Below are 14093 nucleotides of genomic sequence, written 5' to 3' on the forward strand. Positions count from 1 at the left end.
CTGCTCATTCAGAGTCTTTCGGGGTTTATCGTGCTTTGAGGTTTATGGGCGAATGCTGGCAGCTCCTGAGTGCATCCCGCAAAGCCACAGTAGGAATTGAGGATACCTAGGCACCTGGCAGGATCAGGCCCTCCATGAGAGGCAATGGAGCAGAAAATGGGGAGTTATTTATTCTTTGCCTGTAGCATACAACAGGACACAGCATTTCACTTCCGCTCGTCCACTAACATGTGTCCGATAAATCACCCAGCTGTGTTCCCAGCAGTCAAGATTATGTTTCTGCTCCTTGTTACTGGAGTTAATTCACAACAAAGCCACAGAGGCAGTCAGGTTTGTCAGATACATGACGACAAAAATACGTTGCCAAAGGGAGTGTTTGGAAAAGAGAAACCCGCTCGTCGGTGCCTGCACAGCGCTTAAGGTCATAACCCTGCTTGCCTCACTGATATGACTAGCATCGTGGAAGTCAATGGAGGTCTCTAGAGTGGGCTTCTTTTCTTAAAATTTCCCCCCTTCATCTACCGTCGGTTCACTTTCACCCGGAGAAGTAGAGCAGACGGGGTGCCAGCAGCTGCTGGCTCTGTGAAGCCTATCGTATAGCCCAAGTCTGCACTAGCATTGCATTGTGGCCACCGCCGGCGGTAAACTTTAGCCCAAGTAACCTGGTGTAGACAAGTCCAGTGGAACGACTTGTGTGAGCAGGGCCAGGGGGATTTGGCTTAAACTGCAGACACCTGCTTCTTGTGAATGGCCCCTCTCCTGTCCCTATTAAAGTCAAGCGGCCAGATCTTCAGCTTGGGTCAGCTGAAGTAAAGGAAGCTGAACCAACTGATGGTCTGGCCCAAAGGTTTGCTATTTGGCCACCATTCTGAGTGGGTCTGGTTTTTTGGTTGGGGTGGGAAGTTGTAAAAATTATCCCGGGGTTGATATTATATTATATATATCTATATCTCACACATAATAGTCATATGTGTGTGCATATCTACTTACATATACATTTCCACACACACGCATCATACATACGAGGCATCGATCTATTTGTCTGCAACTATTCATAAGGTTTGGATTAAACAAAGTCCATGATAACAAAATTTGTCAGCACTGGTCCTCTGATCTCTACCAAGAGTTAACACAGGCATCAGAAACGTAGAATTTCATTTTCCTGGTTGCTTAAAGGCACTTTTTGCTTAGGATATGCAGTAGCCGAGTTAAAAACGCTAACCTGCTGCAATTCCCACCAGCTCTGTAACAAATGCTACACCGCAGCATAGTTACAATGCAAATTTACTGCAAACACTACGTAGCATTGGATCCTGTTTGCTTTGCAGTTCAAAACTGATGGTGGGAAAAAAGAAGAATAAAACATTGACCTCAACACTAATCACTCAGGGTCTCGTACATTCTTTAAAATATGGCTATTGTGCTTCCGACAGCCATTACGTTACATTAATCCATGGTTAGAACTCATGGCTGTAATCTCTGTTTCATTCATCTCCAGTGACCCCGTGTTAGTGCATGGAAGAATCCAGCAGGAAACTAGCAATGCTACTGTATCCTGGCAGTTTATACAACGTCACTGTTTTCCCCTTTAATGGAGGAATTAAAATGAATTTGAGGAAGGACAATTAGTAATTAAACACTTCTCAACACAAGTACAGTACCATGGCCTCATGACGCAGGACATGAGTTGCTCAAGGTAGTCAAGACTTTTCTTCTGAATGATCAGCAGAGTCCCCTTCCCACCAGCCAGCTTGCTTGTCAGTCCAGGCTCCGTTGTAGAGATCCTGCTGTGGGTTATCCTCAGCAAACAGCCAGTGAGTGACATAAGGAGACTCCTCAGCAGTGTGTGAGTGTGGGGGGGTGGGGGGTGTTCCCATCATTCAGTTTAGCCCATGTAGGTTCCCAGAAAGCAAAAGTCAGGAAGAGGCAGGAAAGGGAGTGTCTTTCATTAACACACCAGAAGACATTATGATTAGTCAAATGTAATGTTTGGAACTCAGCTTTCATTTACATTTACCTCCACATACAAATTTTGCCTGTGCTCTGTGAATTGAATTCTAGACAACGCTGGGGAAAAAATGCACCCCTACTTACATTGCCCTGTCTTTGTTTTAAGTGAGCTACGGTCAACCACCTAATTATATCCATACAGAAGTCTTTCCATCTTTGCTGCTAGAACTACCTTTTTCTGAACTGGCTTTGGGTTTAGCGCCTTGTTTCTCATGGGCAGTATTGACCCTGTTCTGTTCCACCACAGTCCCACCTGACGCTGGGCTGCTGGTTCTGGAAGGCTGCGTGTTGGCCTGCGTGGCGTTGTAGCTCTGGAATGCTATGTCTAACTGCTCCTGGGCCACCCTCAAGTGTTTATGAAGGGTGGACAGATCTGGCGGGATGTTTTCATCTGGGCTCGTGCACTGTTGTTCTTGAGCAACATTAGCCAAGTTCTGCTCATGGGCCAGCAGGCTGTTTGGGATCTTTGCAGGCTTCTCGGATTTCACAACCAGGTTATACTCGGGAGGGCAGGAGATATTCTTTGAGTAGGAATAGTTGTAGGGCGGCTGCCTGAAACTATTGATCTTTCTGTTGCGAATGGCATCTCTAATGGTCCCAAACCCCAAGTGGAACATCTCACACATGTTGAGCAATAGACATAGACAGCTCACAACATACATCACCAAGAGGAAGATGGTCTTCTCCGTTGGCCTTGACACAAAGCAGTCCACGGTGTGAGGGCAAGGGACTCTGTTGCAGACGAAAAACGCTTCCACCTCAAAGCCATAGAGAAAATACTGCCCAACCAAGAAGCAAACTTCAAATGAAGCTCTGGCAATGAGCTGGAAGACATAAATTTTCATCAGCCCTTCTTGCTGGATGCGTCTCCTCCCATCATGCTTCTGCTGCTCCTTGCTCTTATTCTTTGCTTTGGCTTTCTCCTCTCTTTCCACCATGTTATTGGAGATCATGGGCTCCTCTTCATCTGCTTCCAAAGGGTCTTCCAAGTTACGGATGGCCTGCCAATTCAAAGCAAACTGCTTCTTCTTCTTGAGTCCCTTAAACCTCTTCTCCTCCTCGGAGGACCTAGCGATCCTGTGGATGGCATAGCCCAGGTACATGATGGAAGGGGTTGAGATCATGATGATCTGGAAGACCCAGAATCTGACATGTGACAATGGTGCAAAGGCATCGTAGCAGACATTGTCACAGCCTGGCTGCTTGGTGTTACACGTGAACTTGCTCTGTTCATCTGAGTATATGGACTCCCCTCCAACAGCCGTCAGGACGATGCGGAAGACGATGAGCACAGTGAGCCAGACCTTCCCCACAAAAGTGGAGTGATTGTGAATTTCTTCTAGCAGACGGGTGAGGAAACTCCAGCTCATGTTGGTCATAAGGGCTAATCATCTATAACCTACGAGAAAAGCATGAAGAAAAAACATAACATGTAAGTTAAGGCAGCTCTGTGTTCATGACAACAGACCTCACTATAATAGCAGAATTGGTACATAGCAGGATGATATCATTGTGAAGTCATTTTCTTCTGGAGATCAGCATCACTATTAGGAGAGTTTCAGTATAAGTGGAACTGTAATTTGTTCATTGCAAAGCACTGAGACAATGAAGAGTTTCACTTGACATCTCTATATCCAAGTTCATTATAAGTCATTTCATTATTTGCATGTAGAAGTGCAGTACTTATATATGTTTAGGCCATGATCTTATAGGGAACTCCATGGACAAACTCCTGAAGTCAGTGGGACTCTGTGTGGGCTGAGAGGTCTGACCATACCAAGTTCACTGCAGGAGCAGGGCCTGATGCTATAAACACACCTACGGCCATTTAGGAACCTCACAATTGTTACTCTGCTGCATGCCACCGCCACTTTGACTTGATGAAGTGGGGACAGAGATCTGATTCTCCTGCTCCAATAACACAGCCCTCCCTCACCTCCCCACTTGAGCTAAATGCTAACTGAGATTCTCCATTAGCAATACAGATCCTCTGCCACAGCTGAATGGCCATGATTCTGTCAGTGGAGTGCCCTGGCGCCCATACACGCCAGTAGTCAGTTATAATATATGAGATGGTCAAGAGGAGGGTAAAGACTCAACGCATATAGAGCTGTACACATCACACACACAAAAGCTACATGAAAACAACATTATTAAGCTGGCAAAGTCCAGCACTCAAAGATCAGGAAATGCCAGAATTAAGGTGGGCTGTGCAACCTGACCTTGGCTTCCCTGTACACATGCATTATGATACAGTCTTTAATTACACGATCACATACTGGATTTTCCACAGAACCAAGGGGAGCGCTGGAGAGGGGCTTGCGGGGGCTATAGCCACTCCAAAATTTGCTTTATTCCCCTTGTAGTCACCCCGTGGCAGCTGCTGCTCTGGCCGCCCAGGTCTGAAGGCAGAGCAGAGAGAATGGGTCTGCTGGCCTGCCCCGGCAGGGGTGCCCGAGAACAGCCCCTGGCCTATGTCCCCACCCACCGGGACATGCCGCCCAGGGCAGCTCCTCGAGGGTTCTGCCTGCCCCAGAGCTGGGTCCCCCGCCCTACCCAGGTGGCCCTTACCTGCAGAGGTTGCGAGCACTGCCCGGCTCCAGCTTCCAACGGGGCCAGAGGCCGTGGCCTCGGAGGAGCAGAAGGCAGGGCCACAGAGATGGGCGGGGCCTCATGGTGAAGGAGGGCTAAGGCCCACCTTGGCCTCCCCATCGGGAAGAGGCTGGCGCTTGTCCCGGTACAGAACCCCTGCCTCATTCAGTGCACAGGATGGGTCTGTTCTGGGGTTGAATCAGGGTTGGGAAGTGAAAGGTTTGGGCTGTAGGACTCCTCCTTCGTTTACTGTGGAAGCTGGAAGGTGTGTAGTGAATGAGACAAGGGTCCCAGCTAGAGAAAGGATGGTCACATGGTTAAGGCAGGTGAATGCTGCCCTGGATTGCTGTACTGGATGCTATCCCCGCCTCCGCCACAGAGCACCTCTGCGGTGTAGGACAAGTCACTGAACTCAGACTTTCCCCAGGTGGTCACTAATTGCGTGTTCCTCATTTTCCAGGAGCCCAACTCGAGACCCTGGAGTCTGATTCGCAGAAGTGCTGAGCGCTGACAGTTGCAGGTGGAGTCAGCAGGGGCTGTGCCTTGAACATATAAAATGCTATTGAATGCTAAGTACTCTGAAAAATCAGGTCCTAGTAGTCTCACCCAAAATTACACTTTTGGTCTGAATCTCTCCGTGCCTCACCCCTCCATCTGTAAAATGGGGATAACACCACGCCCACACCTCAGAGGGGTGTTGTGAAGGTTAATTAATTAATGTTTATGAAGCACTGACTAAAAATGACCACAGTGACGAGTGGTATAGAGAAGCTTTCAAGAAAATTAGTAAATCTGTCTTCAGAGCAGGGTTTGAATAGTGTGCGGTAAATAAGCCGGGGGGCTACACATTGAACAACGAGGTTAAAACAAAACCTGAATAGCTGCCCTCTAAGTGGACACTGTCCAGCCTGGTCACTGAATGCGGCAGGGGTCCTGTGGAAAAAACAGTCTGTGATCATGTAATGAAAGACGGTATCATAATACACACAGACGAGGGAGCGGAAATAAGGTTGCACGGGCAACCTTAACTCTGGCATTGGAGTGCTTGACTTTGCAATCTGACTATTGTTCTTTTGACCGTTTCTTTTTGGAGTGTGCAAATTTCCTAGGTTTTTAAAAAGGCAAACGGAGGAAAGAGAAATTCCAGCACATGGCGTCACATCGACACCCACAGGAGTCCTCAGCAGGGTTGGTATCTTCGACTCCACCGCACAGAGCTCTGCCACGCGAGCTAATGGACTCACTGAGGGCAGAAGTCGGTAGCTTGTCATGCTCTGTGTGGACCAGCCTCACAGCGGGACGAGACAGACGCTTTGCCGGTGGCTGTTCCGGGTCTTGCTGACAGCAGAGAAATGGTGAGATTCAGGAACCTTGGGTTCCCTTCCAGGCTCGGGAAGGTGTGCGCTCTAGTGGCTCGGCCTCTTCCGCCCATTCCCCGCAAACTTGGCCCCTTCTGCCCTGTCCCTCCCACCTGTCCCAGTCCTGTCTCTTCCCCACTGCTGGCTCCTCGTCCCAGATGCCTTCTTCATATCTACTGAGTCCCAGTCTTCCCCTCTGGGCTAGCTGTCCAAGTCCCCATATCTCCTCCTCTGCCCCACACCCAGGTACTCACATGGCCCCCATCACTGTAGCATCCAAGAATTTTTCTTCTCCCCGTGAAGCAGAACAGTGTTCTCAGCCCCATTTTACAGATGGGGAACTGAGGCACGGAGTGACTTACGGTATGTCTACACTGACGGCGGCAAAGTCGCCGCCGCCAGGTCGATCTTTCTGGGTCAATTGAGCAGTCAGTGTAGACCCGCTCAGTCAATCAGGATGTCGACCTAGTAACACCACCCCCTCAAGTGGCGTAGCGCTGCGGCGACGGGAACGCGGCTCCGCGTCGCCTGTGTAACTCCCGTCGACTGCCGCCGAATCTCCAGGTAAGTGTAGACCAGGCCACGGTCACACATGAAGCCCATGATGCGGCAGGGATTTGAACGTGGCTCTCCCAAGTCCTAGGCAAGTACCATTAGCACCGCACCATTCTTCCTTCTCGCCCACGTTTCCATCGCTGGCTCCCAGTCCCAGTCTCCCCCAGCTTGCAGTCCCAATCTTCTTGCCCAACCAGCCCCAGCCTCCCCACCCAACTAGTTCCAGACGCCTCTGCCTCTCCAGCTCTCCGTCTCAATCTCCTTTTCCCCCTCCAGTCCCAGCCTCCTCACTCCAGCTCCCAGCCCCAGCCTCCCCTCCATCCCATGGTTCCCAGCCCGTCTCCTTGCCCACCCAGTCCCAGCCTGTTTTGTAAGTGAGCCAAGAAACACAAAGAAAAGCAAAAGAGAAGGGTTTCTTTTTTCAGAGTAATGGGGCTTTTTAAATTCCTTTTGAAAACGAGGTGCTTAAGAAAGGTTAAATCAAAGGAAAAACCCCCTAAAGCATCACACGTAAAGCAGTCAGTTAAAAGCCTGCAAGTGATTATTGCAAGAGCCAGATGACTGGGAAGGAATAGCATATTATTACACACTGATCTGAAGTTAGCTTGATTTTTAATGGGAACTCCCCACTCTCCCTTTTCAGGACCCAGCTTCAGAGACACACAGATAAAGGCAAGTAGACATTATTCCCCGCTTTGCAAGTGCCCCGCATTAGTGCAAGCCTGGGATCTTTAAGTTAGTGCCTGCAGCGTCCACATGGGGGTTACAGCACAGCACTTCGCCGTGCACTGCTATTCACACCCCCTTAATCTGAGCTGGGCCAGACATACAGACTAATGATGAGCCAGCTCCCGCTTCAGTTACCAGCGGTGGGTTTCCTAGCTCAGGCAGGAACAGCCCAGATGTTTCCAACCTGATGTCTCAGATTCAGTCCATTCTGCTGACGGCCCACCCGGGGAGCAGCACAACGTCTACATCCCTTCGCTTCTGCCTGCAAATAATTGCACCAACATTATAGCTCAGTTAACGACAGGCCGAATTGCAGCTGCAAGATGGGAAGCTGTTGGTTTTGTTTGTTTGTGTTTTAAATTGGGCCCTGCACCCTGCTTTTTCGTAATCCTCAGCAGATTTCTTTTTTTTAGTCCTGGGCAAAAGGTGATTGCTGTTCTCAGACTCCTGACTCCATCTTTGCCTTTTACAGCAATGTGCTTTGCAAGGAATACAGTTGGTATGAATTACTGATGTTCTGCACTGAGCCCTGTCAGCGTGCTCGGCACTGTCTGCAACCCGAAGGAAGACAACGTCCCTGAACCCACGCCGTTTGCTTTCTAAAGCAGGGCAGCAATACACATCAGACACACTGGGCCTGGCTCTGCTCCCAGCTGTCAGCAGGAGTTTTGCCATCGACTTCCGCTGGCGCAGGTTCTGGCCCATAAAACACGAGGAGTGAAATAAATCCCAGCTGCGTTGAGCAGCGTGAACATGTTAATACACAAACAAAAAAACCCTACCCCAGGCAGAACCTTCCACTGCAACACACAGTTCTTCTCCTGAGGAGCTGATGAGAGAACATCTGTAACAGATGTTAGGCACGTCACTTAAAGCACGGCTAGAAGATGCTCAGATACTGTGCTGAGACGGGCAGCATAAGCAACTACGCAGAACAGAAGACAACGGCAAAACTCCCATTGACTTCAATGGGGCCAGGATTTCACCTACGGTTATCAGAAAATGAGCTCTGAGCAGTACACGTCCTTCTGCCCTCACCCCTTGCTCTCTCTTTCTCACGCACACTTCTTGTTTTTTTAAAGCCACCAGCTGCCTTCTCATTCCTCCTGAAGACCCAGTTGGTCTGGGAAAAGTATTTCCTTCCCTAGGCACCACCCAGCATACGATGGAAGCACGGACTGAAATGTGGCCACCTCTTTTCTAGTTGACCCCCTGCTACAAACTGGGCTTCTGTGTCCAGGGTCAGGGAGGGCCATTCTGGAGCCGGGCCTAGGGGTCAGGGCTATGTAATTATGGACAAAGCGCCAAGTACCTGCAATGCCTATTGAAGACCACGAGAGCTGCGGTGCTCAGCAACACTCGGGATTTTGATCCTATTTGGATACTCCAATTTATCCAGCAATGCCCCTGATGCAGAGATGGGTAGATCATTCACACCCCTGGCCAGGAATCATCTGCATGAAGGGGGCAGTGCATGCGGCTGCTGCTGGCTGTAATGTAGGCGCACATTAATGCTGCCGGTCAATGGAATTATATCAGGGATGAATCCGGCCCACTTAGTTTCCTCATCCGATGTATGTAAGGACCAAATCCTGAGCGTTTTCCTGCAGTAGAACGCAATGCATTTTCATGCCTCTCCCCGTGAGTTTTCAAGCAAAGATGACAAGGGATCCTGCTATACATGACACAACTAAAAAACGATGGACCTAGTTCTGATCTCATGCACACCAGTTTTGAGGTCGAAAGCAGAATCAGGCCCCATTGGTTTTGGTTCTTCCTTCGTAGCTAAAGGGATGGCTTGTAATTCTCATCCCCTACCTTGTACATAGGTCTGGGCTAGAGCAGCTTTCCATGTAATAACTAAAAGCTCTTTATCTGGATTACTGATACTTTCCCATGGTCTTCCTCTCTAAGGAACCAATTCTGGACCATTGAAGTCAATGAGAGCTTTCCCTTAACCATTTGAAGTCAGTGCACACCAGACTGGAACCAGTGTGACTTTTTTTTTTTAATTCTGCCTTTTTGCAATGGAGGAGTCGTTTTCTACTGATGTTTGTTAGGATATGAGCCAAACACAACACTCCCTCAACAAACAACCTTGATTCTGCCACCGAAGATAACAATCAGACCCAGGGCTTGAAATATAGTACAAATTCTTTTACTGTCAAAAGGTCTGGTGTAAAGTCAAATGGAAATTTCCAGTGCTACTATTTTTATACATAATGAGCCCTTTATAAACACAGAACCACCAGTCTTTCAAATCTTACTGGATGCAAGATTCCTAATAGCAATAATCCTCTAGCACTTTCCATCAGTAGATCTCAGAGAGCTTTACAAAGGAGGTCAGTATTGTTATCCCTATTGTACAGATCAGGGAAACTGAGGCAAAGAGGCAAAACAGTTGCCCAAGTTTACAAAACAGGCCAGGAGCAGAGAGGGGAGTAGAACCCATGTCTCCTGTCTCCCATGCCTCGGGCCTAGCTGTTGAATCCCAATGGCTCGCAAAAGCTTTCTTGGTCAAAATCTGTATCTCCAGCCGTGAACGTTAACCAACCCAGCAAACTAAAAGGGTAGATTGTAAGCTCTTCATGGCAGGGACGGTTTTTATTCTGCGTTTATATGGTACCTAGCACAATGGAGTTCTGATCTTATTAATACACATAGTGTGTGCAGGTAGGGGACGGAGTTATGTTGTGAGTTATTGTGAAATGCTGCATGGTGCTTCATAAAGATTAAGCTATGCTAATTACACAATTTCTTTGTTGGACCAAACATAATTAAGCTGTAACTCAAGGAAATGCTACCACGTTATCCCGTGACAATACAGAAAGCAACTCACACCACTTCTGGATTTCCTGAGTTGAACAAGAAGAGCAAGTAGGGGAAAAAAAACCCCAAATTCGTACATAATTTTTGTTTGCAGTGTTGCTCTCACCATGTCGGTCCCAGGATATCAGAGAGACAAGGTGGACGAGGTGATGTCTTTTATGAGACCACCTGCTGCTGGTGGAAGAGAAAGATTTCGAGCTACACAGAGCTCTTGTTCTGGTCTGGGAAGGGTATGCAGATGTACTCCCTTCGAATATGTGTTAACTACTTATGCAAAACAATCTGTTCCACCTTGTGTTTAGCTGTGACATTCTGCGTACCTTTCCCAGACCTGGAGAGCTCTGTGTGAGCTCAAAAACTTGTCTCTCTCACCAACAGAAATTGGTCCAATAAAAGATATCTCACCCGCCTTGTCTCTCTTACGTGATTTTTGTCTGTTCTTTAAACTCTAATGGTTAATTTTTTTAAGGGTTTTTAACCCAGTATCTAGTTGGGGTCCTTGTCAGTTGTGGGCAAAATTACAAGCTCAGTTATTTGCAGGCATAAATTCCAAGCATTCAGCCAACCTTTAACGGAGGGAGGGTAGGAAGAAACTTCCATTCTGAGCAGACTATGCAGGGTTTCTTGCATCTTCCTTTAAAGCACCTGGTGCTGCCCATTGGTGGTGACAGGATATCAAACTAGATGAAGCACTGGTCCAATCCAGCTCATATTTAGAGATCTAAATGCTCATTTGCCTCTGCAATTAATTGCAAGCACAAAATTAAAGACGACTTCAAAAATCTGGCCCCAATTTGGATGGCCCATGCTCTTCAATGATGTGGGACACCAGGGGCCAGATACAGAAACAAAATGGCGTCCTCCATGCAGCATGACCTCGCATGCACCATACATGAGAGGCAAGGCAGTGCGGAGGACACCATTTTGTAGCGTGGGTCTCCGGCATGTGCCATATTTCACTACAATGCTCCGTACATTCCGGGAAGCAGATGCCTTGAGAGCTGCAGGGAACTGTTCTGCGGGCTGGATGCGGCCCGTGGGTTGCCAGTGGGCCCAGAGAGCATTTCCTTTTATTTCACGGGTCACTAAACGGGATTCAGACTTTCAAATCAACTATGATTTGACCATCAGAAATATTCCTTGTGCCCTTCCGCAGTCAAATGGATCACTTGATGATTACCCCTTCTGTTCATTCCCTCTGAAGCACCTGGCATTAGCCACTGTTGGAAGACAGGACACTGGGCTAGGTGGATGGTTGGTCTGACCCAGTATGGATGTTCTAAATACAGATCCCCACCATATCTCACAGTAATGACTGAGGCAAAACTCCCATCGGCTTCAATGGTGTTTCAACCGGGAGCTTTGCCCGAGGAAGGTGGTGAGGATTTGATCAGTATGGTCACAACGTCAGATTGCATAGCAAGGATTCAAGGAATTGATTCTTCTCTCCTTGAAGTCATTGGCAAACTTCCCATTGGCTCCAGTGGAATCGGGGTTGGGAGCCTTAAACTCATATAAGGGTGTGGGACTGCAAAGTAATTTAATTAATTAAGGACTAATGGCTTCTGGCCACAGGCAATGAACCCTCTGCAAACCTTTAACAAACTACTCAGTTCTCAGCTGAAGTTGAGCCCAGAGTACTTTAAAGCGCCTCCAAACCCTTAAACATGTGTTTCAGTGTATGCAGGACTAGGGACTCATTTTGCATGGAGTAGCTTCTTTAATTCCCAATGCAATACTTTTGCCTCCATCATTCTGGAAGAACCTGGCAAATTCATGCATCTTAACAGCCATGTTATAATGCCATGAGTCCACCCACCTGTCCAGGCAAAATAGCTGTGAGTAAGGGCTGGTCTACACTACGGAGTATTGTTGACAAAACAGTGAAGTGCTCCTCCCACCGATGCAACTCCCCTGCTATGCCGACATCAGAAAACCACCTCAACAAAAGGTGCGGGGCTTATGTTGGTGTAGTTAGGGCAACGCAGTGTCCGTGTAGATACTTCCTTCTCTTGGCTGTTGGCTGTCATTCTTGTCAATTTCAGGGCTCTGTTGGAGTCCATCTGCTCCCCGCCTGGTGGAGAGCTGAGCAGCTGGACCCCACTTCCAGCTGGGGAAGGGGAAGGGGAGAAGCCTCAGGCAGCTTCGCCCAGCTCCAGCAGGGAATGGAGAGTTGGGGAGGGAGCAACCCACTGGGAGCCCAGGAGCCTGTGGGGCAGCTGGGCTCCCAGAAGGGAGCTGCCAGAGGAGCTGAGAGACCAGGCTCTCAGCTACCCACACAGCCAGAAATGCTCCTGGTGAGGATGCACATCACTGATCCCAGGAGGGTGGGGTGGACATCAGCCACCACAGTCGTTAATGCGGTGGCTGTAAGTCAACCTAACATAGGCCAACGTATCTTTGTAGTGCAGACAAGGCCTAATATAACCAGCCCAGGAGACAATGAAAAGAGACATTAGAATGGTGGATTTCCATTGTAATGCTCAGTTTAGTTTTGGGGGCTTTTTGCAACTGTTCAGCCAAGGAAACCAGAGATCTGCCAAATAGAATCGTGGGGGCTTTAATAGTGGGTTGTTATTTGGTTTTTTGTTTTGAATATTTGCTTTACATTTTAAAGCACTTATAAAATAAGCCAAGGATATGATCTCACCAGTTTAGCTTAACAAACAGGACAATATTCTGAAAATATCATGTACCGTTTCCCAGTGATTCATGCTGCCAGAGAACAAAAAAGAGAAATAGTGTGTATTTTCCATATACCACATGAGCATCTGTGTAACTTCCCTGTATAATATAAGGGCCTACCTACATAGTCCACTTACACTGGACACAAGTAGTAAGGGACAATTCTACACTGGTGGGGAGATGGGCTGTATTACATAGATTACCTGCCAATGAACTCGGACTGGACCAGTGGCTCTCCCACTTTTTGTATTGGTGATCCCTTTCACATAGCAAGCCTCTGAGTCTGAGTGCAACTCCTTGGCCCCTGTGGACCCCCCCTTCACCCCTGTCCCCAGGGGCTCCCTACTCCCCCTTCGTCCCAACCCCTGCACTGTGCCCACTTCACCCCTCACCCTCTTGTGCCCGCCCCGGAGAAACCAACCTGCATGCATGGAGCTAGTATCGCTGCTCGCTCCCCCCTCAAATGCTGGCTTCTCTGCATCTCCCAGGGGGCTGTAGGGAGGGGGGGCAAAGAGCAACATCAGGGCTCCCTGCATCCAGATCACTTTCCCCACCTGGGCTACGTAAGGGGAAGGCAGATAGCAGAAGCTCCCAAGGGTCACCTCAGAGCACAGCCCGGGTGGGGAAAGTGATCTTGCAGGGAGCCTTGGCGTTGCTCTTCCCCCACCCCCAGCTCCCTAGGGGGGTGCGAAGGAACTTGGGGGGCGGGGGTGAACAGTATCTGTGTATCACCACTCGCTCCCCTCCCATGTTCCTCCATCGGGAGGAAGCAGGGAGGCTGACAGCCCCGCGCCTGGCTGGGTTGGGGCTGCTCACAGCTCACGACCCCCACATAACCATGTCGCGACCTCCAGTTTGAGAACCAATGGACTAGATCATCGAATGGTCCCTTCTGGATTTAAAACCTATGAATCTAAAACCACAGTCAGCCTACAAACTGCACACAGGGTAAATGTTTCATTCCGAGATAATTAAACACAGTCTGTGGGTCAGATTTCACTCCCTGTAGGGCCTGATCCAAAGCCCACGGCAATCAATGGGTATCTTCTCACCAACTTCAATGGACTTTGGACCAAGCTCTCATGTTGGTGAAAATCTAAAGTAACTGAGAGCAGGGGGTGGCTCAAGGGTTCACATTCTCCTCTCATTTACACCAGCCCAGACTGCAGTGGGGTCATACAGCATAGCTGAGGAGAGAATCTGGAACTAAAGGAACTCTTAAAAGAGACACTAAAATAAGTGAAATAAGACAAATGTCTCAGCTAGCCAGAATTCTCTCCTGATTTCCCAAACCCACCGTTTCAGCCTCTTGCTCTGTTCTCACACACAAAGCAT

General features: G+C 48.6%; 1 protein-coding gene across 1 annotated transcript in view; it reads right to left on the reverse strand.

Annotated features, from left to right (window-relative positions):
- Positions 1-1938: 1938 nt before the first annotated feature.
- Positions 1939-14093, reverse strand: part of GJC2 (gap junction protein gamma 2) — a 70288-nt gene continuing 58133 nt past the window's right edge. The window contains exon 2 of the mRNA XM_067530500.1: positions 1939-3409. Within this exon, the coding sequence (XP_067386601.1) occupies positions 2139-3389 (1251 nt within the window). The 5' untranslated portion in view covers positions 3390-3409 and the 3' untranslated portion in view covers positions 1939-2138. The remainder of the gene's footprint in view (positions 3410-14093) is intronic.

This window comes from Emydura macquarii, unplaced genomic scaffold, assembly GCF_026122565.2.
Source record: "Emydura macquarii macquarii isolate MOO-44397 ecotype Brisbane River unplaced genomic scaffold, CSIRO-AGI_Emac_v2 contig_3080, whole genome shotgun sequence".
In the NCBI taxonomy this organism is placed as follows: domain Eukaryota; kingdom Metazoa; phylum Chordata; order Testudines; family Chelidae; genus Emydura; species Emydura macquarii.